The 27,820-nt window shown below is 38.2% G+C and overlaps 1 protein-coding gene, 1 non-coding gene and 1 pseudogene across 2 annotated transcripts; 2 read left to right on the forward strand and 1 right to left on the reverse strand.

The window, feature by feature from the left end:
• Positions 1 to 894: 894 nt before the first annotated feature.
• LOC143027320 (uncharacterized) lies at positions 895 to 1,398 on the reverse strand. Its single transcript, XM_076188592.1, has one exon. The coding sequence runs from the start codon at positions 1,396 to 1,398 to the stop codon at positions 895 to 897; it is 504 nt and encodes a 167-aa protein (XP_076044707.1).
• An 898-nt stretch (positions 1,399 to 2,296) lies between these two features.
• LOC143027857 (5S ribosomal RNA) lies at positions 2,297 to 2,415 on the forward strand. The gene has a single exon (XR_012966666.1). It is a non-coding gene; the product is annotated as a 5S ribosomal RNA (ribosomal RNA).
• Positions 2,416 to 4,168: 1,753 nt separating this feature from the next.
• LOC143027615 (metallo-beta-lactamase domain-containing protein 1-like) overlaps positions 4,169 to 27,820 on the forward strand; it is a 56,072-nt pseudogene continuing 32,420 nt past the window's right edge.

Here is a 27,820-nt window from a genome sequence, read left to right on the forward strand (position 1 = left end):
TAATGAAAATAAGAGAATAATGATAAAAAATAATACAAAATGATAAGATGATAAAGAATTAAAGATGATAATAAAGATAACAATAAATTAATACAATAATAATAAAATAAGAATAATAATGATAAAATAATAATAGAAAATAACAAATTGTGATTATAGGCCGGTTTCGTTGACATCTTACCTATGTAAAAGAATGGAGCGAGTAGTGCTAAGCAGAATAATGTACAAGATAGATCATTTAATATCTATATATACCAGACTCCTGTTAGGCGTCGCCACCTGTCAGTATGAGAGACCGCCAACTTGCCCTGTCGTCGAAGATCCGGTTTTGACGTACTTGTTGAAGCGTTGTGCCCCGTCGGCGTAGCACATCGTCAATATTCATTATGATCCATCTGTTTGTGGGTCGTCGAACGGGTCGCTTACCGGTTGGTGTCCAATAAAGCCATCTCTTTGGGGTCCTCTCCTGATCCATTCGTTCAACATGTCCAAACTATCTTAGTTGTACACGTTGGACAAACTGTAAGATGCTCTGTACCTCCAACTCTTGCCTAATTGCATCATTGCGTATGTGGTCAAACCTCGTAACCCCATTGATGAGTCTCAATGCTCTCATTTCTGCTGCTTGGACTTTGCTGCTGGTCTTTGTCGTTAAAGTCCAAGATTGACATCCATATGTCAATATGGGTCTAAGAATACTCTTGTATATGACTATTTTAACCGCGGTAGGGACATTTCGATCTTTCATCAATGGGTATAGTAGCCCTAGGTTTTGGCTATAGGCAGCAATTCTAGCTTGTACTGCACTTTGGTCTTTTGCTTTGCCATCCCAGGTGACTCCCAAATATTTGACGGTTTCTTTCTGCTGAATAGGTACTCCATTGATCTCCATGTTCAATTCAATGTTTCTTCTCTCCTGCTTACTACCATTATTTCAGTTTGACCAAGATTTAGCTTTAGTCTGTACTCTGTGAGTACCGCGTTCCATAGATTTAAGGATTCACTTACAGCGTGTGAAGATGATGCAATGTTGAATATATCATCTGCATAGGCAAATTGCAATGATTCTATAGGACTCCTTTCTCCTCTTCTAAATTGAACTTCCTTTATCACTTCATCCATTAATATGATAAAGAGCATTGGGGATAGCACACTACCCTGGCGCACTCTAGATGATATATTGAAGCACTGTAAGGTCTCACTAACGGGCTTGACTGCTGTATTATTGGAATTGTAAAGGCTCTTAATAGCTCTTCTCAGTTTTGGGGGTATTTGGTATTCCGTACTTTGGAGTACTGACCACAGCTTATCCTTTGGTACGCGATCAAATGCTTTCTCTAGATCTAAGAGTATTACATATTTGTCTTGATCAAACTCCCATGACTTTTCCAAGATCATCTTTAGAGCGAAGATTAGATCTGAAGTCCCTCTGTTTGGTCTGAACCCATGTTGAGTCTCTGCCAGTATGTGTTCTACTCTATCGTGCAGACGAGCCTCTAACAGTCGTTCATTTAATATCTAAAAATCTATATGGATATATGAAAAGTAAAAGCACTACAGATTGTGTTATTAAATGTATTTTTGGCTACCTCCCTTGTAAGGGAGAAAAAGCTTTGGTGTATGTGTGTATGTATGTATGTATGTATGTATGTATCAAATTGTAAGTTACAACTTTTCCTATGGAGCTGAAATGATAATTTATGCTGATGACATCCTTATACAATGCAAAACTAAAGGATCGATCGGCCGTGGAGATGATCATCTTAAAAAAAATGTAGACAAAATAAACAATGGTGAAAAAAAATGTACTCCAATAAAGGCTTACGCCAAAAACATATGTAGAATTATAAAGAATTATGATGTAACAGACTATTGTGTCCCCGATTTGACAAAAGAGATCGTCTGCTCTTGGAACAATGAACCTCTTGATATTGAAAAAGAACAGTTAGAGTACAAGAAATGTGAATATGATAGCTCACAATTACGTCAGATATCCCTTTGTAAAATTTCAATGTAACCAAAATGCAATGTAATAAATATTTCGTGTCATGGGTCTGTTGTCGGTGAAAAAGCTGGATGTGGTATTGTGATTAGGGAATTGTGTGAATATTATATAAGTAATGAAGAGTGATATTCCAAAAAAAAAAAAAAAAAAATAGAAAGTAGCACTGCAGAATTACATGCAATACATGAAAGTTTGATACAATTGGTGTAATGCTATGGTGTAATGCATGAAGTGAAGTAAGAAGTAATTGGAAAAATTTTGTTTACGTTTAGAAAAGGTTCAGCAATAAGGGCCAACGGCCATACCACTCTGATCACACCGCTTCTCGTCCGATCAGCGCAGTTAAGCAGCGTTGGGTCTGGTTAGTACTTGGATGGGTGACCGCCTGGGAACACCAGATGCTGTTGGTTTTAATTGATCTTCTCTTCTTTTTCTATCCTACAATTCTCCTTTCATTTATGCCAACTTATGAACTACAAACAAACGGCCCATATTTCACTTTCTCTGTCTGCTCTGTCCTAGGACTCTTGGTCAATCCGAACCAGCTTCACTACAAATATTTATCGACCTCGTAATAAACCCTACCAAGAGCCTTGAGTCTACTTAGCTTAGTCATGGTTTCCTTAATATCAATATACATCAGTATTTTATTCTGGACCGTAGTACTATCACAAGAAATAATGGCTACAAGAGAGTCCATAACAGATCAAACACCAATCAATCTTTCTTTCTTTTCTTTAAACGCATTGTAAATCTTTCCAACAAACTACCTCTTTAAGTGGTAACTTTAAATACAATTGACACTTAAACAGTCAGTGGTTCTTAACACTTTCCACTCTTTACACCCTCATTCAATTCGCAAGCAGCCCCGTAACGACCAATATGGCTGCTGCTGCTGCTCTTTACATCTCCTTTGTCCTACCTAACAATGGCTACTAACCACACCTACCGCTGTCAAACATACAAAGAATAAAAGAAGCAAATCTCACAAATGCAACGCACGATCCAACGTCTCAACACAACACCTCATTCACCATAACTTGCATCTCATTAATGCATTCACCCTCACTACTACCTCACTGCAAGTCACCACTTCCAATTATATAAATACACCACACACGCACTTGCTCTATATATTCTAAGTCTTTGACTATATCTCTCACTCTGAGGACTCACAAGTCAGCTTGCATCACCAATTAAATATGTAAATTTTGAATGTGTTCTCATTATTATCCAAGGTTTAAACATTCATATTTCTTGAGACTTTATTTGCTTATAAATTATTAACATGAGGCATAATGTAATTAAAAAGTACTAATAAAAACTTGAAATAATCAGCATTCAGGTATTCTTAAATTCTTGTTGCTTCTGCCGGTTTTTGATATGCATTTTATATTGACTGAATCTCAGTAAGACATTTATGAAAGGTTGCAAATTTTCATAAACTCTGTTTATGATCCGTATGTTGAAGTTCCACCACGTAGAGGATGGACGTGGAATGTTATATGCATTGAGAAGGGACACCCATTGCAGTGATCTGGCGAAATGTTGGAATAGCTAGAATGTTAGAGAAAAACATTCCTACATTTCGTGTAATATGTGCTGCAATTCTTATTATTAAATTATGATGTACATAACTATTGCTGTGACCCGTCTGATATTCATTGTGCATCTTCACACATAGAACATATTGTATTATAATTATACAAATGAATAACTTCAATGGCTAGTCTAAACAAAGCGGGTGGTCCATTTAGGCCAGACACCTTTCAGGTCAAGAAGGACATTACCTGTCCGAGCTCGGTCTAGAAAGGTAACACTGCTTTTGTTGCTGGTTGTATATATTAATGAAATGAATAATCATAATATTGACAATGTCATGAGCTTGGATACTCATTTCCACTAAATCATGATGATTCATGAAGAGCAAAAGCGCATACATTGTTCAAGAATTCAATACACTGTGACTATTCTTCCAGACTAGATTTGATAGCATGCTTATATTCATTCTAAACATGCTCTCATGAAAATCATTCTGAATTTAGTGTAATTATGCTAAATATGGTCACTGATACCGAAAGACAGGAACTGTACTGTATAGAAGGGAAAAGGATAGACTCATAGAGTAAGACAGTTTTCAAACAATCCTAAGAAAATCTTTGCAAAAGGACAGGCTGTCCTAAAAAATAGTAAACAGACAGTCAGTCAAATTTTGCAAAGTTTAGTTAGCCTCCGGTAGTACATAAACAAAACTACAGAAATTTTAATTTAGTATACAAAATTTTAATTTAGTATACAAATGTCAAATGTTTTTCTATTTCTTGTTTATATCGTCGTCGTCGTGAGACTTAATTAATAGTTACTAGTACATCCTTCATGTATTATTAATTATATGACTTGGTCGCACTTCAGAGGAAAAATTGTTGTCATAGGGTTACTTATTTACTTTTTTCTAAATTAAAGACCATGAGTTATACAGTCCATGTTCTGCAAAATGGGTTTTCAACCATGCAGAATGGAGCAATGCTGGCAAACTGTTCATGTACACTTATAAAAGGACCAACCAACATAATTGTTGATACAATGACTGCCTGGGACAGATCGATTGTTGAGGAAGGTTGGTAACTTGACGTATACTATCATAAGGAAATTATTTGGTTTAAATCAGCGTTTGAGAACATTTTCCGACCATAGCACCCACCTGTTGTCATGTCTAAGCAGTCTAGCGCCCCTATCTTGGTATTAGAAGGATAAAAAGTGAAGTGTTACAGTGTACTGCTTGATTATTTATTTTCTTGATTCCTTAGAACTGAAATGAATTGACAATATTGTTTGTAGAAGAAGTAAGAACACTAGTAAAATGAAATAGCATGGAAAAATTCAAATATGCACAATTAGGTATCAATATGATTTTTGTGTGCATCACTTCCCAGCACCCCCTATAATTGTAATAATTTCAGCACCCCAGGTTGGGAAATGCTGGTCCAGATAAAGTAATTTACATGATAGCTAGTTTCATCCAGTGACCTATGAATTTGAAACTGGTATCACTTCCCCATATATTATATATCAATAGAAATGGTAAAATTTTACTTTCGACCTTTGTTTGAATATAGCAATACAAAATTAAATAGTAATTTTGTAAATTAAAATGTATGAACGTAATATGCAATTTTGTGTGCGGAAATGAAAATAAAAATACGTTGCTACAACAGATTTCTTAGGTAACGAAGTCGTGTACGACGAATGGTACGCCATGTTTGTTGTGGTAGATGCCGACGTCGGAGAAATGAAAGGACGATAAATTTGTCTAAAACTAAACTAACCTAACCTAACCTAACCTGTGTTTAATAAATTATTACCTGCAAATTAGATATCATCCGGCTGGTCCTCGTCGTCGTCGTCGTGAGACGTTGGCGGGCTTTTCAACCACTCTCTCAGCTTTTGTATGGCTATATTCCTCCAATGGTCGAAAGTAAAATTTTACCGGTTAGGTTAGGTTAGTTTAGTTTAGTTTACTTTACTTTAGTTTAGACAAATTTATCGTTCTTTCATTTCTCCGACGTTGGAATCTACCATAACAAACATGGCGTACCATTCGTAGTACACGACTTCGTTACTTAAGAAATCTGTTGTAGCAACGTATTTTTATTTTCATTTCCGCACACAAAATTGCATATTACGTTCATACATTTTAATTTACAAAATTACTATTTAATTTTGTATTGCTATATTCCAACAAAGGTCGAAAGTAAAATTTTACCATAGAAATATATGGTGTGGTTAGATAAATGGGTCAATTTATAGTTTCACCTAACCAACGGTTTTGATATGTGGCTTATATATGATTCTGGTTAGAAATGTTGTGATGTGAATGATGGTGTACATCATTTCTGTCGCAAATGTGTACTTTTCAAGTAATTAATTATTTAAGTTATGCACTTATGCCTACATCTCCCCAACGATCTGGGGGAACCTGTGGGAAATCGGGGTTTTTGGGTAGGGAGCACTAATAAATTGAGTAATGTGCATTGCAAAACAGTTATAAAATGAACAAGAACACATAAAAAAAAAAAAAATCACCTTTGAGATCCGGAGTGTGGTCAGCTAATGCGAGTGGTAGCCATGTTTGTTTACCAAGTTACCAATGATTCAAAATATATGTCAATATATCCGCTACATATAGCGAAGGCCACTCCACCCGTGCAGGAGTTGCTAACTGTAAACTAACGTAACATAACTTATCCTAACATAACCTAACCAAACCTAACCTATCCTAACCAAACCTAACGTAACCTAATGTAACCTAACCAAACCTAAGCTAACCTAACCAAACCTAACCTAATGTAACCTAACCTATCCTAACCAAACCTAATGTAACCTAACCTAACTGAACGTAACATAACCTAACATAACCTAACATAACCTAACCAAACCTAACCTAACCTAACCTAATGTAACCTAACCTAAATGTAACCTAACCTAGAGTAACCTAACGGAACCTAACCTAACCAACTTAACCTAATGTAACATAACCTAACCTAACCAAACCTAATTAACCTAACCTAACATAACTTAACCTAACCTAAGCAAACCTAACCTATCCTAACGTAACCTAACCTAACCAAACCTAACCTAACCTAACCGAACGTTACCTAATGTAACCTACCGTAACCTAACCTAACCTAACCAAACCTAACATAACCTAACCTAATGTAACCTAACCAAACCTAACGTAACCTAACCTAACCGAACGGTCAGGTTACGTTAGTTTACGGTTAGCAACTCCTGTGTGGGTGGAGTGGCCTTTGCTAAATGTAGCAGATATATTTATATTTTTTTTATGTGTTCTTGTTCATTTTATACCTGTTTTGCAATGTGCATTACTCGATTTATTAGTGCTCCCCACCCAAAAACCCTGATTTCCCACAGGTCCCCCCCCAGATTGTTGGGGAGATGTAGGCATAAGTGCATAACTTCAATAATCAATTACTTGAAAAGTACGCATTTGCAATGGAAATGATGGACACCATTGTTCATATCACAACATTTCTCACCAGAAACACATAAGATAAGCCACATATCAAAATCATTGGTTGGGTGAAACTATAAATTGTCCAATAAAGGTTTCTATACATATGAATGTCAACAACATGTGTACTGAGAGCCTTGCCTGCCAGCTTGGCCCATCTCCAACTCGGGCCATCACCAACTCTGCCCATCGGCCACTTGAGACACTTTGTTTTGATAGATGCAAAGGTCAAAGAAATGAAAGTATAATAAACTCCTCTACTCTCACCTAACTTACCTAACCTACCTAACCTATCTAATCTAACCCAACCAAACCTAACCAAACTTAATGTAACCTACCTAACCTAGCTGTAATGGGCTGACTTGGTTGAGTAGATGGGCTGAGTTGTGATGGGCCGAGCTTGCTGGCAAGCCTCACGGTACACATACTGTTGACATCCATATTTATAGAATCATTTAACCACATCACATATTTCTGTTGATATATATATGGGGAAGTGATACCAATTTCAAAATCATGGGTCATTGGATGAAACTTGCTATCATGTAAACTACTTTATCTAGACCATCAGGGATGTGCTAGTCATCAGTAGGCCCTGCAACTGTATGTGTGAGCTGCTCTTGTCTCATCTTTGGGTGACCCTGCTTAGATTTTCATCTCTATCAACATAGCTTTTGTAGTCATTAAGATTCTTAAGCATATCCACCATGTCAAGGTGTCAACTCTTGGATATATGTAATGTTATAAATTGGTTGTGACAGTAACTAATTCAATGAAGTGGCAGTGAGCCAGCTTTTTAACAGGGGACCACTGAGCATGAATCATACACACTACTATTCCTACACACATCATTGAAACAGTCATTAACCACATTCTTATACTAGCATCCAGGAGTCGTATCAGCTGAGAAACTACAGCCCTGAAGTTCGGTTTTATTGTGACTGCTGATGCTACTTGTGTGTAAGGCAGCCCTAAAAATTTTATTTGCTTTGCTGTTGTAACAATTGTGGAATAATTGCTCATGACAGCAACATCATCCAAATCATGAAATGGCTGTGAGCCAGGTTTGATTAATAGAAATGAAGAATTGGTATATTGGCATTTTTAAACTGAATGTCACTGTTTTGAATTCTTATTGCCTCTTCAGCAATTTCACTCCACTCACTGATTATGGAATTGGAAAAAATTACTTTTGCATACTTGTTGATTAAGCATATACAGTTTTAGTGTATGGTAGCTTTTATTAGTTTTCAGTACCTGGTGCCAAGAATGCAATCAATAATTCATGGTTCCAATGCAGGTGTGGCATCACATGGCTTGAGCTGTGATGACATTGGATATGCCATGGCCACTCAGACCACCTAGGGAATCTCAATCTCTTCTTGAAGGCAAAGCACATTGTAGGATTCACCATATCTTACCAGCATGAGTTCTTCATTCATCCCTTTGAAACAGGTTAGTAAAGGCACTCCATTGTTGAATTCTTTCCCTTCCAGAAAGGCAAATGATGTAATCATAATTTAGTGCTCAGCCTTTTCTCTCTCAACCATCTTGTATCTCATGTTTAGGGTACCTGCATGTGGTGGTTTTGCAAAATGGATATCAGAGAGAATCATCTCCCCACCATCCATCTTCAGAACCAGTCAAAACCCTCTTAACCACTTTGGTACAATGACGCCTATGTAGGCGTCATGAGGCAGGAGTGGGTACACAAGGATGCTGGCATTAGCATTTTGATTATATATATATTTTTGTAGTTGTACATGAGTTACTCCCGGATTCTGTGAACTGGTTTGATCATGTTTTCTGTGTTTATTATTTCAGAGTAAAAGAGAAGGAGTAATACAGCAGTGACTTTATATCTTATAATGTGAGTAGTGTGATGGATCATACATATGACAGCCAATGCTGCACGTGAGAATTTGACTTGTATTGAAGTGATTAACCATCTGGAGGTGTAGTTCTCAGGGGCAGACATATGATCTCCAGATTGGGGCCAAGATCTTTCAATTTCAGCTGTATTCCACCTTTTCAAATAGGCATAGCTGATAAATGACTGTGCCCTTCCTCACACTTCTATTAGCTGGTGATATAAAAGAATGTCCTACACTGATACAACTCGGGCAGCAATCCAAAGTTTCCTCCCTAAGAGATTTATTGGCTGACCCAAGATCTGTTGCCAGCCATTTTCAGGATGTAGGTTTCCAGGCAGTGAAATTTGAGGAAACAGTAATAATTATCTGGTTCATGTTTATATTACTTTATCTGTGATATTGTTTGTGCTGTAGATAATGAACATACTGTCATATATGTTATTATTGATATGATAAATTTTAATCTTGTTTCTTGATTTAACCAATTTTGAAGGGATATCTTGTATAATCATTTTGGCTACTAGCAAGCAGTTTAACTAAATAGAGGGGAATACACCTTACTATCTAAATTGCTAAAACGTATCTAAATACCCTCAGGAGTGGTGTCATCTTGTATATTTTGGCTGCTGGAAGAAACCCTATCATTACTCAAAGGGTTTAATAAACTTATATTGGTAAGAAAGAAAGAAAATTAACTTTTTATTATAATTTAAATTGCTAAAGCCTATCTAATCACACTCAGGAGTGGTGTCATCTTGTATATATTTTGGCTGCTGGAAGAAACCCTATCATTACTCAAAGGGTTTAATAAACTTATGTTGGTAAGAAGGAAAGAATATTAACTTTTTATTATAATTCAACCAAAAATCATATATCACCCAACTTTAGTGGCTCTTGTGGACCTAAATGGTGTGCTTATTTCAAGAGTAGGAGGTTAACTACAGTATGCATGTCACTGATTCTTTAAAATGTCAGAGCTGGGTGCATTCCTTGGTGCGTTCCACTTTAGTTTAGCTGCAATTAGTGCTCCCAAACTATTAAAGCTTAACCTCTTCACTCCGGGGCACATCGCATGTCTGGCAGCATTAGCTGCCCGACGTGCGACGTTGCGTCATAATAATCGCATTATAAAAAATAAAGTCAGTGTTCAATCGTTCGTTCTCTTTCACCCGTGTATTTTGATAACCATAGAAAATATGATGAAGCCAGTTTAGAGAGAATGAAAGTTACGTAGGGACGACTACAATAAATATAATCAAAATGGCGACGTCTGCATCATCGAGTACCCACTTGCTCCTCATGTCGCCTACGTAGGCGTCACCATATGGAAGTGGTTAAGAGACAGGTTCATACCGAAATAAGTCTGGTAGGCCAAAGAAAATTTTTGTAGGCCACATACTATACTCAGACCACTCACTCTCTCCATTTCCAATCCTGACACAAGCTCTACTACTCTCATAAAAACTCTTGACAGCTCCCAGAAGCTTTCCTCCTATCCCATATATCTGCATAACCTCCCACAGTGCCTTCCTGTCAAGGATGCATTATGTCGCCCTGGCTGTTCAACTTATACATGGATGGGGTGGTGTGAGAGGTAAATGCAAGGGTAGTGGGCAAGGGATTGGAGATGGTTAAAGAAAATGGAGAAAAGTGGGAGGTGAGCCAGCTCTTGTTTGCGGACGACACTGCGCTTGTGGCAGGATCGGAGGAGGGATTGAGGAAGTTGGTGGCAGAGTTTGGGAGAGTATGTGATAGAAGAAAGCTAAAGATAAATGTGGGTAAAAGTAAGGTGATGAGATGTACAAGGGGTGAAAGTGGCAGTAGACTGGAAGTGAGCATTAAGGGAGAGCGACTGGAGGAAGTGGATAGTTTTAGATACTTGGGTGCAAATGTGGTAGGGAAAGGTGGAGTGAAAGTGGAGGTAGAATGTAGATTGAGAGAAGCGAGTAAATGCCTTGGTGGATTAAAGAGTGTAATGAGGAATAGACATTTGGGAATGGATGCTAAGAGGAGACTGTATGAAGGAGTGATTGTGCCAACAGCACTGTATGGGGCAGAAACATGGAACATAAGAGAAGAAGAGAGAAGGAGTTTGAATGTGTTTGAGATGAGGTGTCTGAGAAGTATGATGGGGGTTACTAGGCTAGATAGAGTGAGAAATGAGGAGGTGAGGAGGAGAACAGGGGTGGAAAAGGAGCTGGGAGATAGGGTTGATGAAAGAGTATTAGGATGGTTTGGACACATGGAAAGAATGATTGAAGATAGACTAGTAAAAGAGGTGTGGAAGGCAGATGTGGAGGGAGTGAACATGAGGGGACGTCCTAGGATGAGGTGGATGGGTGGGGTGAAGGGGGCTTTGGGGAAGAGGGGAATGTCTGTTGAGGAAGGACGGGAGAGGACAGAAGACAGGGGTGAATGGAGAATGGTTGTATATGGATGATGTTGTGATTGTATGAGGTGGAATGGGCAGGTGGATGGGGGGTGAGGTAGTATGTGTGAGCAAAATTTGACGCAGCCCGAAGGGATTTCTCCCCGTCCTCTCATTTTATGCAATGGGGGGACGGAGAGGGGGGGTCGCCGATTTAATGAAGCGGCCTTGCTGTGGATGTGCTGTGTCTTGCGACACTGTTTCTGACCCAGGGCAGTGGACAAGGTGCAGGGATGACCCGTCATTCAGGAGGTGCTAAGATAAGAGGGAGGGTGGAGGGGTGTGGAGTGTATTCAGGGATGGAATGGGTGGGAATGATTTTATGCCTTTTTCTTTTTGGCTACCCCCCTTGTGAGGGGGAAAAAGCCTTGGTATATGTATGTATGTATGTACATACTATACTGGCAACTATATTGCTTTAATAGTTTGGGAGTGCTAACCGTGGCCAAACTAAAGTGGAATGCACCAAGGAATGCGCCCAGCTCTGTAAAATGTCATATGACCTATAGGGAAAAGTGATCACATAATACTCAAATTTCAGGGGACAAAGGAGATATAGAGCCAAGAAATGAATTTGTACTGGTAGTGCAGATATAATTTAGGGAAAAAAAAAATGAATAGCTTTGGGGAATTTTTTTAATGTAGGTTGTAAAGAATTCATGAAAACAAGAAAAACAGAAGGAATGAAATGTGTGGATCTCAAGAATAGTTTGTAGATTGCAATTAGAGTTTCCTTTTGCTGTCTAAAGCCCATGCTAGCAACTGATTTTGATATGTTTATTTTTTGTGAATTTTCACTTTCAGATATTTGATGTATTGGCTGAAGGTCATATTAGTATGATGGAAAGGTTTGGCCTGTCATGTGATGCATCATGCAGTGTTCACATATGATGTCTTGTATGCCATGATATACTTCAAATGGATCATGGTCAAAATTTCATGCTTAAGATATAATTTAAGATACACGAAAAACTATAATAAGAAATGTAGGGCTATAGAAAAACTAAAATAAGATTTATTAGGTACAGATACCCCCCAAGGAGGAAATGGTGCAAAGACATAGTGTCAATGGGAAAAGCACAGAGAAGGGATGCAACTCTCTAGGGTCAGGGGTCATGTGGATGAAAATAGCACATGGAAGTAGTGCTGTGATGCCTACAAATGTATAACCATGTGGGAAAGAGAAATGTAGCTAATGAGAAATTGTATGCCCTCCTCATGCATAATAAAAAATGAAGTGTTTATGTGAAGACAGGTAAATAGGAGATATGAGAAATATATCCCTTTAATCACCCTTAGAATCTATACCTATGCTTGAGAGGAAGACTAAGAATGAGGTAGATGGATAAGGTAAAGATAGCACAAGATACATGAAAAATATCTTATGAACAAGGTAGAGACAATGTAAAACATAGACATGAATGAAGAGTAGTTGTAATAGATGAAGAAATGATGCAGCCTAAAAAGTTATTCATCATGTCTTCATAAATTTTTTGAGTGGATGAGGAAGGGTAATCATAATGAAGCAGAGGGGTAAACCAAGTCCAATTGTCAGGCTCAGCTGTGTCTTGCTGCATTGCCTCTGATACATACATTGTACTAAGGTACAGGGATGACTCTTTTTTCATGAAGTCTTAAGATGAGAAGGGTAATGAATGGGTGTTAGGAAGGTGTGGGTTGGGTGTGGTGTGGGTGTATACTTTGATTTGGCTTTCCATTTTACAAAGGGGAAAAGGTCCTTTGATTCACCATGGGTCCAGTTTATGATTATGTTTGTCTTTCAGGTGAACCATACAAGATAGACGAGAATGTGGAAGTGCTCCCAACACCAGGTCACACCACAGCTGATGTAAGTGTGGTTGTTCGAACCCAGGACATGGGTACTGTGGTTGTAGCTGGTAAGTGTGATTTATCTTATATATTGTACTGAGTTAACCTCATAATGTCCTATGATATTTACTTTAATTTATTTCAGACAAATTTTGATATCTTATGAGTTTAGAAATATGGAAATTAACTAAAGAAATATGAAAAATCAAACTAGTCACAAATATCACTTCTTCCTTCCCCAATATGGAAGTAGCATTAAAGAAATTTAAAAACTACCACATGGATAGCCCAGATAAGATCTCAAACATCCATCTAAAACACTTTAGCCCAAATGCAGTAAAGATCTTGACTATTTTAACCACTCCTGGTTGTACAACTGAATTCCAACAATCTGAAAAACAACAACAACAACATATCATTCCCATACTAAACAAACTACCAGAAACACCAGCATCCTACAAACCATATCTAAGTTGATGGAAAGACTGATTCAAAAAAGAACTTAACTAATCTGTCCACCTCAAACCAACATGGATTCAAGGAAGGCACTACTTTACTTCTCAAAAATATATTGAAAAGGGAGAGACAAAAGAAAGGGAGGTGTGATGGTGATAGTGAAGAAAAATTTAAAGGTGGTTGATGTGGTACTGGGAGAAGAAAAGACTTTAATAGATATAAAAGTGGAAATAGAAGGAAAGATCAGAAAATTTGCTGTGATGTATATATCCCCTAAGATAAGAGCTTGGGTTGAAGATTACCTAGAGATATTATTATACATATGAACACAGTTAACCCCTTCCATACGGTGCCGCACACGTAGGCGTCATGAGGAGCAAGTGGATTCGCGACGCTGCCATATCGGCGTCTTGATTATATTTATTGTAGTCGCCCCTGTGTTTTTACATTCTCCCAAATGCGCCCTGAATCCCATTCTCTGTGGTTTTCAAAATTCGCGGGTGAAAGAGAGAACGATCGATATAAGCGGTGACTATATTTTATGATGCGAGTATTATTACGACACGTCGTACGGCTGGCATTGGCTGCTGCCCGCGAGATTTAAGTTCCGTACTGAAGTGGTTAAAGAAAGAAATTGAAAGGAGTAATGATATGGTTCTATTAAGTGACCTCAACCGTGGGGAGGTAAATTGAGAAGACTGGGAAGCAAATAGAAATGTAGTATTATGGGGTAATACCATACTAAGCATAGCAATAGACAGTTTGATGACAAAATGAATCACAGAACCAACAAAAATAAGAAGAGAAGAGACACCAGCTAGGCTAGAGTTACTGCTGATGAAAGCTGATGTAGATTCCTTTGTCTACCAATACTCAATGGGGAAGAGCAGTCATATATTATATTATTATTGTACAATAGATAATAGATTCAGGAATGAAAATGCAAAATTGAGAAAAGAGTTTGAAAAAAAAAATGGAAAAATGATATTTATATATATATAAATATATATATATATATATATATATATATATACAGGTAAACGTCGACTTACGATGGCATTAGGTTTCGATAGAGCCATCGTAAGACGATCTCATCGTAAGTCGATCCCCACTCTGTTCCGTGGTCACTGTACCTAGCCTACCTGTATATTAACCACCAGAGATACTGAATATAGCCTATCAAACATGTACAGTAGTTTATTTAATTATTTTTATCCTTTTTACCATATTCAAACACTATAATATGTATTTTCAGTACGGAACTTAAATCTCGCGGGCAGCAGCCAATGCCAGCCGTACGACGTGACGTAATAATACTCGCATCATAAAATATAGTCACCGCTTATATCGATCGTTCTCTCTTTCACCCGCGAATTTTGAAAACCACAGAGAATGGGATTTAGGGCACATTTGAGAGAATGTAAAAACACGGGCGACTACAATAAATATAATCAAGACGCCGATATGGCAGCGTCGCGAATACACTTGCTCCTCATGACACCTACGTGTGCGGCACCGTATGGAAGGGGTTAAATTATCATATCGTCGTCGTCGTCGTCGTCATCGTAAAGTCGAACAATCGTAAGTCGCGGCCATCGTAAGTCGACGTTTACCTATATATATATATATATATGAAAGTGTGGGTGAAGGAAGAACAAGTGAAGATGGGCAGGAACTTCTTTATTGCTTATACGTTTCAACCGACTTGGTCTTCTTCATTAAGCTGTCTACAAACAGCTTGAACCTTACAATTATACACTCGAAGACGGGGACACAGACAGGTCATCCCGCTGGCTGTCTGGGGATTCCCATTCTTGTACCATGTATATGTTTCCCAATGCATTTATTATCAATTTGCTTGCTGCTTTTGATAAACATACTAAACCTTCTTGATTGAGAGGATTGGGAGAGGAAGAGAGGGAGTAATTGGTGAGGAACAGTGTTGTTTTAGGACAGGTAGGGGGATGTGTAGATCAGATTTTTGTGGTAAGACAGATATGTGAGAAAGCTATAGGAAAAGATAAGGATATTTTTTGGGCTTTTATGGTTCTGGAAAAGGCTTACAACAGGGTAGACAGGAAGACACTGTGGGAGGTACTGCAGATATATGGGATAGGAGGAAAGCTGTTAAGAGCAGTCAAGAGTTTTTATGAGAGTAGTAGAGCTTGTGTTAGGATTAGAAAAGGAGAGAGTGAATGGTTTGAGATAAAGGTGGGACTTCATCAGGGGTGTGTTATGTCGCCCTGGCTGTTCAATCTTTGCATGGATGGGGTGGTGTGAGAGGTGAATGCAAGGGTAGTGGGTCAGGGGTTGGAGATGATTAAAGAAAATGGAGAAAAATGGGAGGTGAGCCAGTTGTTGTTTGCTGACGACACTGCGCTTGTAGCAGGATCAGAGGAGGGATTGAGGAAGTTAGTGACAGAGTTTGAGAAGGTGTGTGAAAGAAGGAAGCTGAAGATAAATGTGGGCCAAAATAAGGTGATGAGATGTACAAAGGGAGAGAGTGACAGTAGGCTGGAAGTAAGCATTAAGGGTGAGAAACTGGAGGAAGTGGATAGTTTCAGATACTTGGGTGCGAATGTGACAGGAAAGGGAGGAGTAAGGGTGGAGGTAGAATGTAGATTGAGAGAAGCAAGTAAATGCCTTGGTGGATTAAAAAGTGTAATGAGAAATAGACATCTGGGAATGGATGCTGAGAGGAGGTTATATGAAGGAGTGATTGTGTGAACAGCAATGTATGGGGCAGAAACATGGAACATGAGAGAGGAAGAGAGAAGGAGTTTGAATGTGTTTGAGGTGAAATGTCTGAGAAGTATGATAGGGGTTACTAGGCTAGATAGAGTGAGAAATGAGGAGGTGAGGAGGAGAACAGGGGTGGAAAAGGAGCTGGGAGATAGGGTTGATGAAAGAGTATTAGGATGGTTTGGACACATGGAAAGAATGAGTGAAGAAAGATTAGTAAAAGAAATGTGGAAGGTGGAGGTGAAGGGAGTGAATATGAGGGGGCATCCTAGGATGAGATGGATGGATGGGGTGAAAGGGGCTTTACAAAAGAGAGGAATGTCTGTAGAGGAAGGACAGGAGGATAGAAGATTTGGGTAAATGGAGAAGGGTTGTGTATAGATGAGGCTGTGATGCTTGAGGGAGAGTGGGTGGGGGATGGAGGGTGAGGAAGTAGGTATGAGAAAAAATTTGACACAGCCCAAAGGGATTTCTCCCTATCTCCTTTTCTGCATGAGGGGACAGAGAGAGAGAGGGGGGGGGGTCGCCGAATTTATGAAGTGGCCTTGCTGTGGATGTGCTGTGTCTTGCGACACTGCTTCTGACCCAGGGCAGTGGACAGGATGTAGGGATGACCCATCATCCAGGAGGTGCCAAGATAGGAAGGAGGGTGGAGGGGAGTGGAATATATGGGAAATGAAATGGGTGGGAGTGATTTCTATGCCTTTTTCTTTTTGGCTACATACCGTGTATGGGGGAAAAAGCCTCTGGTATATGTATGTATGTATGTACACAAATACCAAAGAGAAAAAGAAAAGAAAGAGATTGCGAAGGAGATACTGAAAGTGGTACAGGACAAGGGGCAGGATTTGGAGAAGGAAATCAACGATGTGGATATGATGAGTACATACTCAAAAGAAAAAATTACAGGCCAATGAAAATCAAACTAAGGACTCAAATGATAGCTGAAGAAATACTGTCAAAAGTGGCAAAACTAGCAAACAGTAAAAATTACAAAAATGTGTGGATAAAAAAGGAAATGAACAAAGAGGAAATAGAGAAAGACAGGGCACTAAGAAATGAAGCTAAGGAAAAAGCAAGAAAAGATCGGAGACTGAAGAATTTTTTTTTTTTTTTGGAGAGTACTGGATCTGAGACTGAGAAAATGGTACATTAGAAAAATGGAAATATAACCCCCCCCCCAAAAAAAAAAATATATAAAAGTGGCATCTACAAACATGGATGGTATGATTTCTGGAATAAATGAATTAGATAACTATTTGTCAATAGAGAAACCAGACATAATGAAAATTGTGGAGACAAAACTGAAAGGTCTTATACAATCAAATACAAGAATGTCTGAGAACTTACTTGGTAGCATTCTCAGACTATTGGTCTGAAATAATGTAGAACTTGAAGGCTTCTTATGTGAAGACATAAAAAGGTCCCTTGCTGGCTGACTGGTTTCAAGAGTGGTCAGACTACCAGAGCTCTGGGTGTTCTGTTCAGGCCGACGATAGTGGCCGTATTTGGCGGGACTCTTATGTGTTAAAATAAAAAGCTTGAAGCCACGGGTTGACTTTTGTCTTAAGCAAATTCTCAAAGTTTCCCGATTTTTAAACCAAAATTACTTCATAGATTCAATAAATAGAAGGGAGGGGAGTATTAATTGTATCTTATTTAAAGTTACGGTAGGAGTGGTTCGAAGTTTTAGGAAAAGCTCCTGAATCAAAAGAAATTAATACTTTGAGGGAAAGTTCCCAAACCGAGGTAAGTACTAATGTTCCCAATGATAATTACCACAACCTCCCCGACAACAAAAATGAAAGTGTTTTATTTAATAAATACAACACTTTCGAGGAAAATTTACAATAACCCTTTAAGTGCTAGAGACCTTACTTGATCTCTAGAGGCTAGCGCAGTCTTATGAGAAGGTCTCATGGGGTAAGGTTCTGGAGTGACACAGTCATTTTCCAAAGAAATAGCCTCCTCCAAGTTAGAGGCCTATTCAGAAGGCTCCGACTTGCTAGCCTGCAAAATAGGATCCCCAGGGGATTCATTCTCATGACAGGAATGTAACTCAGCATGGAGTTCTAGACGGATTAAAAGTCTAATGTTGACTTTGATAGAGTTTCCGTCGCGCTTAATCCCTTCACTCCTGGCCAAAATCTCGCGGGCAGCATTAGCTGCCAGACGTGCGATGTTGCGTCATAATACTCGCATTATAAAAAATAAAGTTACCGCTGTATGTTGCTCGTTCTCTTTCACCCGTGAAATTTGATAACCATAGAAAATATGGTGAAGCCAGTTTACAGAGTATGGGGGTCACACAGGTACAACTACAATATATATAATCAATACGCCGACATCGACATCCTCGTGTACCCACTTGCTCCTCATGACGCCTACATAGGCGTCATTGTATCGAAGGGGTTAATGACAGAGACAGTAAGTATCACATGGTCTTGGTCAGGGAAGGTCTCAATAACCCGAACTAAGGGCCAGAAGGGTCTGGTCTTGAAAGGCAGTTTTAAAAAAGCAATGTCACCTTTTTCCCAGCTTCTAGAACTGTGGTAGGCAGCTCTATCCCTTTCCCTTAAGCTGACCAAGTACTCTCAGCCATCGTTTCGTAAACTCTTCATAAAAATAATCCCTACAGTCCATGACTAAGTTAAGAAGAGAAGGATAGTCTTTTCCTGATTCCCATTCAGGGACTTGTTCCAAATCTCCAAACATCAAGGAAGGAATGGTTCTTCCAATAAGGAAATGATTTGGGGTAATGACATCTACCTCATTTTCACAGGAACGATATGTAAGTGGTCTATTGTTCAAAAATTTTTGAACATCGGACAAAAGAGTGGTAATCTCAGCCAGGGAAGGAACAGACCTGCCCAATACCTTATAGAGACATTGTTTCATTGTCTGAATTAATCTTTCCCATGTGGCACCATACCATGCAGCATAAACAGGGATGGTTCTATGTTGAACACGGGAAGTTTTAAACTTCTCTTCCAATTCAGAAGATGACAAAAGTTGTTCAATAACACTTCCTGCTTGTATGAAGGATTTAGCATTATCAGAATAAACAGCAGTAGGAATTCCATATATGTTAGCAAACCTAACAAAAGCCAACATGAACTCAGCAGTGGACATAGTATCCACAACTTCCAAATGAACAGCTCTAGTATTGAAACAAGTAAATATCAAAATATAAGCTTTTACCTTATCTCCATTCCTGTCTCCAACCCATAAATGGCCCGTGTAATCCACACCAGTATGGGCAAAGGGCACACTTAGATTCACTCTAGAGGCAGGTAAAGAGGAAGGAGAAGGATAATTAACCGCACGGGAATTGTATTTCCTACAAACTATACCACCCTTCAAAATGTTTAAAACAGCTTGTCTGGCCCTAAAGATCCAGAATCCATGCATGCAAAGGAAATTAAGTGTAGCAAGTAGTCCCATGTGCAAAACTTGGCAATGTGCAAAAAATATCAACATTTTGGTCAAGTGATGAGATTTGGACAAAAAAAGGGGAATGGGGGGTGAGGTAGTTATGTGTGAGCAAAATTTGACGCAGCCCGAAGGGATTTCTCCCCGTCTTCTCCTTTTAAGCATGGGGGGATGGAAAGGGGGGGTCGCTGATTTAATGAAGCGGCCTTGCTGTGGATGTGCTGTGTCTTGTGACACTGCTTCTGACCCAGGGCAGTGGACAAGGTACAGGGATGACCCATCATCCAGGAGGTGCTAATATAAGAGGGAGGGTGGAGGGGTGAGGGGTGTGGAGTGTATTCAGGGATGGAATGGATGGGAATGATTTTATGCCTTTTTCTTTTTGGCTACCTCCCTTGTAAGGGGGAAAAAGCCTTGGTATATGTATGATGTATGTATGTATGTATATTTGAGCTCAATGTTCTTGTCAATTCTGCCCTTGGACCTTATCAAATCATTCTTGTCCAAGAACAAGTTCATTTGACTTACTAAAGGAGGTATGTCATTGGTATTGGAGTTTTGTAAACAAGTCAATTCAGCAGGGAAGGAATCCCTTTGCATTATTCCCATCAAATAATTAGAAGCGGCCTTAACTGGGTCAGCATTAGACTTCTTAAACAAAAAGACAGCCTTAAAAATCAAAGAAGTGTGATGTAAAAGTTTGCTGTAAGAAGAAAACCTTTTAACATTAATTAGAGGAGGAGCATCAACTTGGACAACAGCTGCATTGACAATGTCTCCCTTGATGCTGGAGGGAATACATCCCAAGTGACCCTTCGGCCATGTATGTGGTGGCAATAACAACCTTTCTGGTCCATAAACCCACCAATTGAATTTTTCCTTGAACACCCTAGCACTGCAAGGTTTAGTTAGGAAATCAGCCATATTATGTTCAGAAGGAACATAAGTAAAAGAAATAGGCGTATACTTGGCCTTGAAAATTTCCAAAAGAAAATTTCCTTCAGTCTATTATTGACAAATATGTTCTTCCTTGGAGCCTTGTTGGTCAGGATCCAAGAAAGGGCAACTTGACTATCAACAAGGAGTACTACAGATTCAACCAGTGGGGCAGACACCAGTCCTTCCTCAAAAATAGTTTTGAGGCATCTTATTGATAGTAAAGCTGCCATAAGTTCCAAAGAAGGTAATGTTCTTTGTTTAATAGGAGCCACCTTGACCTTGGCAAATAGAAGAGAGCCATTAGACTCCCTTAACTCTCTTCTTTCTTGCCCTACATAGATGGCACATCCATAGGCTTCCTTAGAAGCATCAGCAAAAACAAATAATTTAATGGGAGATTCAGAGCAGAAAGTTTTCCTTTTAAAGGATAAGTCATTAACCTCCCTAAAGTTTTCACATAACTTTTTCCATCTTGCAAGCAATTCACTATCCAATTTCCAATCCCAATCCACTATTTTTTGGCACATCTCTCTAATGAGAATTTTTCCTTGTAACAACACAGGAGAAAAAAGACCTAACTGATCAAATATAGAAGCCAAAGAAGACAAAACTTGCCTTTTGGTTAAGGCATCTCTGGTAAGGGAAACATCCTTGATTCTCAAGGTATCATAATTCTTATTATATACTAGATTTTGTTAGAAAGGGGCTTCGCCCCTGAGATCTCAGCATGTTGATGAATTCGATAAACTCTTAATTTAAAATTAGAAAAATATATATTTACTTTTTCTCAATGAAAATTATCCAATTTTTTAAAGGAAGATGATTGTTAATGTACCCGCCAGATATTTCACATAAAATTATGAGAAAATATACAAAGAAATTTACTCAATAATTAGTGGGGATTTTATTTTTGTATATTCACTCTTAGAGGAGATATACATTTAAAATTTTAAAAATTTATTATTACTGCATTGTATGGATGGAAAGTTGGGCAAGGACGTTACTATCGCCACTGTTGGTGTTTTTTTTGTTTTTTTGTTTGTTTTTTTAACTTTTTTTATGATTTTTTCATTGGCAATCATATCTCTAGATAATTTCTTTGTAGACTATATTTTTTGTCTTCTCCTCTTCTTGATAATAATATAAATTTCTTGGATCTCCTATTCTTGATACAGCAACATATAATTGTCCATGCGTAAATACTTCGTTTGTTAAATTTAAGCCAACTTTTTTAAATGTTTGTCCTTGAGATTTATTAATTGTCATTGCATATGATAATCTAACTGGAAATTGCAATCTTGAAAATTTAATTGGCTCTTCATTTATAAGCTTTATCCTTGGTAAAAGCACTTGTTCACCTTTATATTTGCCATTGAGTATTTTAGCTTCTATAACATTATTTGACAAACTTATAACAACCATTCTTGTTCCATTGCATAACTTAGGTGAATTAAGATTTCTTAACAGTATAATAGGTGCTCCGATTTTAAGCTTTAGACAATGTGGTGGCATTCCAGATATTTCTAATGAGTTTAAGAATTCAACTGGAAAATTAACTTCTTCATTTGTATCTATTGCCTTATCAATTGAATTGTAGGTATAAATTGGTTCACTGATCTTTTCAAGCATTTCATTATTTATTGAGTCAACATCATCATTTATTGTAGCAAGTATAGCCCTTTCAGATAGATAGTCCATATCTGTGTAATTAGATTCAAAGTTGTCAAAAACTGATTCCATTAATGCTACTATTGTTGATACTCGGTTTCCAAATTGTAATGCAATTCTATTATCACAGCTATTGATTTTATTTTCACCAATTTCAATCAATTGATTTGCGAAATACTGTAAATCAGTTGAGTTCAATGAATTAACTCGCATATTGATCCTTAGAGGTAATTTTTCAAATAGATTCCATAATTGTGAAGATTTGATTGAGGCATCAATTTCATCAGCTTTTGTTCCTCTTGGTACTACTGGTAATATTTGTCTGAAATCTCCTGCAAGTAGTACTGTAACATTTCTAAATGGATCATTGATATTTTTAATCTCTTTTAAAGTTTTATTAACTGCTTCCAACATATTTTTGTGTGACATTGCAGCTTCATTCCAAATAATGAATTCACAATTCTTAATGTAGTTCCATAATTTACTATTTTTCCTTATTGATGTTGTAAATTCATCAGATATTGATGATGAAAATGGTAACTTGAGCATTGAATGTACAGTTTTGCCTTCATCTAATAATGTTGATGCTATTCCTGATGATGCAACAGAAATACTTTTTCCATTAATAACTTTATTTTTAGCCAATATTAGATTGAGTAAAAATGTTTTACCAGTTCCACCTGGAGCATCTAAGAATTTAAGCTTAGTATTATTTAGTACATTCAAACAATCAATAATCTTATCATAAACTTCTCTTTGATCTACATTTAGCATAATTTCATTTCTTTCAATAAAATTAGTTGTTTCATCTACAGTATTTGGATCAGAATCGATTTGACCATTAAATTGATCAAACATTGGTTCTGGTAATCCTACATCTCTAAGTGATTTATCTCCTATCTCATTTGTAATTGATTCTAATCTGTAATAATTCTGAATATACAATTTCAATGTTATCAATTTCTTCATTTTTATTTTCAGTCATCTGGTTCAGTATATCAAGGGACATTTGTGATTTGAATTCTTCATAAAGTCCTACTGTATTACTTGGATTACAATATACTAATATCAAACCAAATAATGATCTAACTTGACATGGCAATTTAGATATTATTGATTCTTGAATACAAAATCTTAAATGATCATCATTTTCAAGTAATCCTCTTGCTAAACATGCTTCTTTGAATGTATTGTATTGTGTTCCATCAAAATATTTAACTTCTTTAAATGATTTAGGACCTCTAACATGATTAAGGAGTAGTCTTAAACAAAAGAATTCAGTTTGATTTGGAGATACTGTATACATTCGAGCACATGCTTTGACTATCCTACCATTTAATCTTCTTTTCCACTTTTTGTCTGGAGTAAGTGTATAATGATTAGGTATTTCTCGATAGAGTAAAGTATTTGCATGCTGATCTTCTGCATTTAATTTGAAAAATGATGTTAAACTTGTATTTTTTGGATTAATAATTCTTTGTTGTACATTATCTGGATTGAAATAAACTCTTTGTCCATTCTCAAGGTGAATGTCAAGTTGCTCATGTGTATATTGAATTCAAATATTCTCCATACAGCTTTATTACTATTCAAATATCTACCTGAAATGTAATTGTCAACCTCATTATAGTCCTCACCACTTCTTAATTGAAATACTGCTGCATCACTGCCTTTATTCAGATACTTTATTATGTACATTATCAATTGTACTGAAGAACAAATTTCAACATTAATGTGAGCTTTGAATGCTTTTAATAATAATGGATTGTAAAGCACTATCCATCGATTATTATCAATAGTGTAGGTTTTGCCATTTCTGACTATTGTTGCACTTTGACCACCATTTTCACTATCTCTCCTTCTATACAATGGATATCCACATATTTCTGACCTTGTATGAGCTATAAAAGCTTTAGGATATTTTTTTGAGCATTTTGAATTGTTCATGCATACATACATACATATACCAAGGCTTTTTCCCCCTTCCAAGGGAGGTAGCCAAAAAGGGAAAGGCATAAAAACACTCCCACCCATTTCATCCCTAGATACACTCCACACCCCTCCCACCCTCCCTCTCATCTGAGCACCTCCTGGATGACGGGTCATCCCTGCACCCTGCCCACCGCCCTGGGTCAGAAGCAGTGTCGCAAGACACAGTACATCCACAGCAAGGCCGCTTCATTTAATCGGCGACCCCCCCTCTCCGTCCCCCTCTGCATATAAGGCGAGGACGGGGAGAAATCCCTTCGGGCTGCGTCAAAATTTACTCACACATACTACCCCCCCCCCCGCCTATTCCTCCTCATGCAGTCACAACATCATCCATATACAACCATTCTCCACTCACCTCTGTCTTCCGTCCTCTCCCTTCCTTCCTCAACAGACATTCCCCTCTTCACCAAAGCCCCCTTCACCCCATCCATCCACCTCATCCTAGGACGTCCCCTCATGTTCACTCCCTCCACATCTGCCTTCCATACCTCTTTTACTAGTCTTTCTCCACTCATTCTTTCCATGTGTCCAAACCATCCTAATATTCTTTCATCAACCCTATCTCCCAAATCCTTTTTCACCCCTGTTCTCCTCCTCACCTCCTCATTTCTCACTCTATCCAGCCTAGTAACCCCCACCATACTTCTCAGACACCTCATCTCAAACACATTCAAACTCCTTCTCTCTTCTTCTCTTATATTCCACGTTTCTGCCCCATACAGTGCTGTTGGCACAATCACTCCTTCATACAGTCTCCTCTTCGCATCCATTCCCAAATGTCTATTCCTCATTACACTCTTTAAACCACCAAGGCATTTACTCGCTTCTCTCAATCTACATTCTACCTCCACCTTCACTCCACCCTTTTCCTGCTACACTTGCACCCAAGTATCTAAAACTATCCACTTCCTCCAGTCGCTCTCCCTTAATGTTCACTTCCAGTCTACTGCCACTTTCACCCCTTGTACATCTCATCACCTTACTTTTACCCACATTTATCTTTAGCTTTCTTCTATCACATACTCTCCCAAACTCTGCCACCAGCTTCCTCAATCCCTCCTCTGACCCTGCCACAAGCGCAGTGTCGTCCGCAAACAACAGCTGGCTCACCTCCCACTTTTCTCCATTTTCTTTAACCATCTCCAATCCCTGACCCACTACCCTAGCATTCACCTCTCGCACCACCCCATCCATGTATAAGTTGAACAGCATGCATGGACTCTGATTATTGTGATCACCACATGGCCCATGCACCATCTGGTTTACAACAATATCGTATAATTCTCTATCAATTGATGGATCTGGTATCTCTGCAGATGTTATTGAATCTATTTTGTCTGCATGTATAGTTTGTTCAAGCCATAATAATATATGCGCATGTGGTAAGCCTCTTTTTTGCCACTCAACTGTGTAAATGTATGCTTTCACTTTACCAAATATATCGCTTTTCTTTTTAACCAAAACATCCATCATTTTATTTAATTTTTGTTTAAATACTCTTGCCACAGTGTCATGTCTATCTGCTGGATTTTGGCCATTTTGTAGATTTTCTGTTATTTCATCCCATTTCGGATTGCATGTAAAGGTGATAAATAAATCAGGTCTACCATACTCTCTTACATAACACATAGCATCTTGTGTTCTTTCTTTCCAATATCTTGGACTTCCAATATAACTTGATGGTAGTATAACAGCTTTTCCTAAATCTTGTGGATTAATATTTCTATCACTGTTCAAGGCATCTTTAAGTAATGAATATTCTTCCACTTTAAGTTTAGTTTGATTATTTTGTATGTATAACAACCTTTCAAACTCAATTTTTGCGTACATATCAACTAAGAACATTTGAAATAGTCTTGTACACTTTATTATTTGATTCCATTTGTTTCTTTCTTGTATTTGATATGAGTAGTACTTTCGGCATGTTACTTTTTTGTTAGGAATGGGAATATCACTTCCAGGCCTGTATAGTGGAATATTGAATTTATAACCATCATTTCCTCTCCAATATATCAATGGATATTGTAATGCATCATATGATCTGTGCAATTAATCAATTTTCCTTATTGTATTATCTTTATAAGTGAATACAATATTCCTTCTTGGAAATTCATTACCAACCATTACTAAACCAATATCATCTGATAATCTATCACTGTATCCTCTTACATGTTCTCCACTTGGTACTCTGTCTGCACATATTGATAATTTTAATTCTGGTGTATTAACGAGTGATGACATTGTCTTTATTTGTCGTATTAATTCATTGTTTTGTGTCAACATGGTTTGTAAATCTCTGATAGTATGAAGATTAGTTTCCTTAGATCTATTATTTCTAATATCTGCCTGTCTATCCAAATCATCAATAAAATAGATTTGTGCATATTTAGAATTACACTCAACCCTCGATTTGCCGGACCTCCATTTGCCGGATTTCGGATTTGCTGGACAAGAGTCCAGGGGGTCAAAAAAAGTAAAAAAGTCCGGGACGAGTCGATTTCAAACTACCGCGCCGGACAAAGTTCGCAAATCGTGCACTAGATGGCAGCGCGGGCGGACATACGCATGGAGTCAGTAGTACTGGACTGTACACAGTCTGCCGCGTCACTCGAGTGTTGTGCTTACTTGTCGTGGATATAAACACTTCTTCTTCACAACGGTGCCACCCAAAAACCCATCAAAGAAAGTAACCAAGCGTTCAGCTAAACCTGTGCACCTTTCTGTGTCGCAAAAACTGGAACTTTTACGTAAAATAGATGGGGGAATGAGTGTTGCCCAAGTCTGCGAGCTGTATGGGGTGAAAAAACAGACAGTTTCGGACATAAAAAAAGCTAGAGGAAAGTTAGAAAATTATGCAGTTAACCCCTTCCATACGGTGCCGCACACGTAGGCGTCATGAGGAGCAAGTGGATTCGCGACGCTGCCATATCGGCGTCTTGATTATATTTATTGTAGTTGCCCCTATGTTTTTACATTCTCTCAAATGTGCCCTGAATCCCATTCTCTGTGGTTTTCAAAATTCGCGGGTGAAAGAGAGAACGATCGATATAAGCGGTGACTATATTTTATGATGCGAGTATTATTACGACACGTCGCATTGGCTGCTGCCCGCGAGATTTAAGTTCCGTACTGAAGTGGTTAAATTTGCTGTGTCAGGAAAGGGTGATACAACTAGAAAGCATATGAAAGACTCGAAATGTGTTGAACTTGATTTGGCAGTGTACAAGTGGTATACCCAGGAGCGTGCATGTGGGGTGGAAGTGCGGTGAGTGGAGTTGGCCGCTAGTGCTGCTAAGCTCGCTGCCCACATGGGTGTCAAGTTCAAGGCCAGTGATGGGTGGCTCTAGCGCTTCCGCAGGCGCCATGGCATCCGCAATCTGGCTGTGACAGGTGAGGCTGAAGGTGCCGATGCTGAAACGATT

This window comes from Oratosquilla oratoria, chromosome 8 (assembly GCF_046742065.1).
Source record: "Oratosquilla oratoria isolate Oo_2021 chromosome 8, ASM4674206v1, whole genome shotgun sequence".
Lineage (NCBI taxonomy): Eukaryota > Metazoa > Arthropoda > Malacostraca > Stomatopoda > Squillidae > Oratosquilla > Oratosquilla oratoria.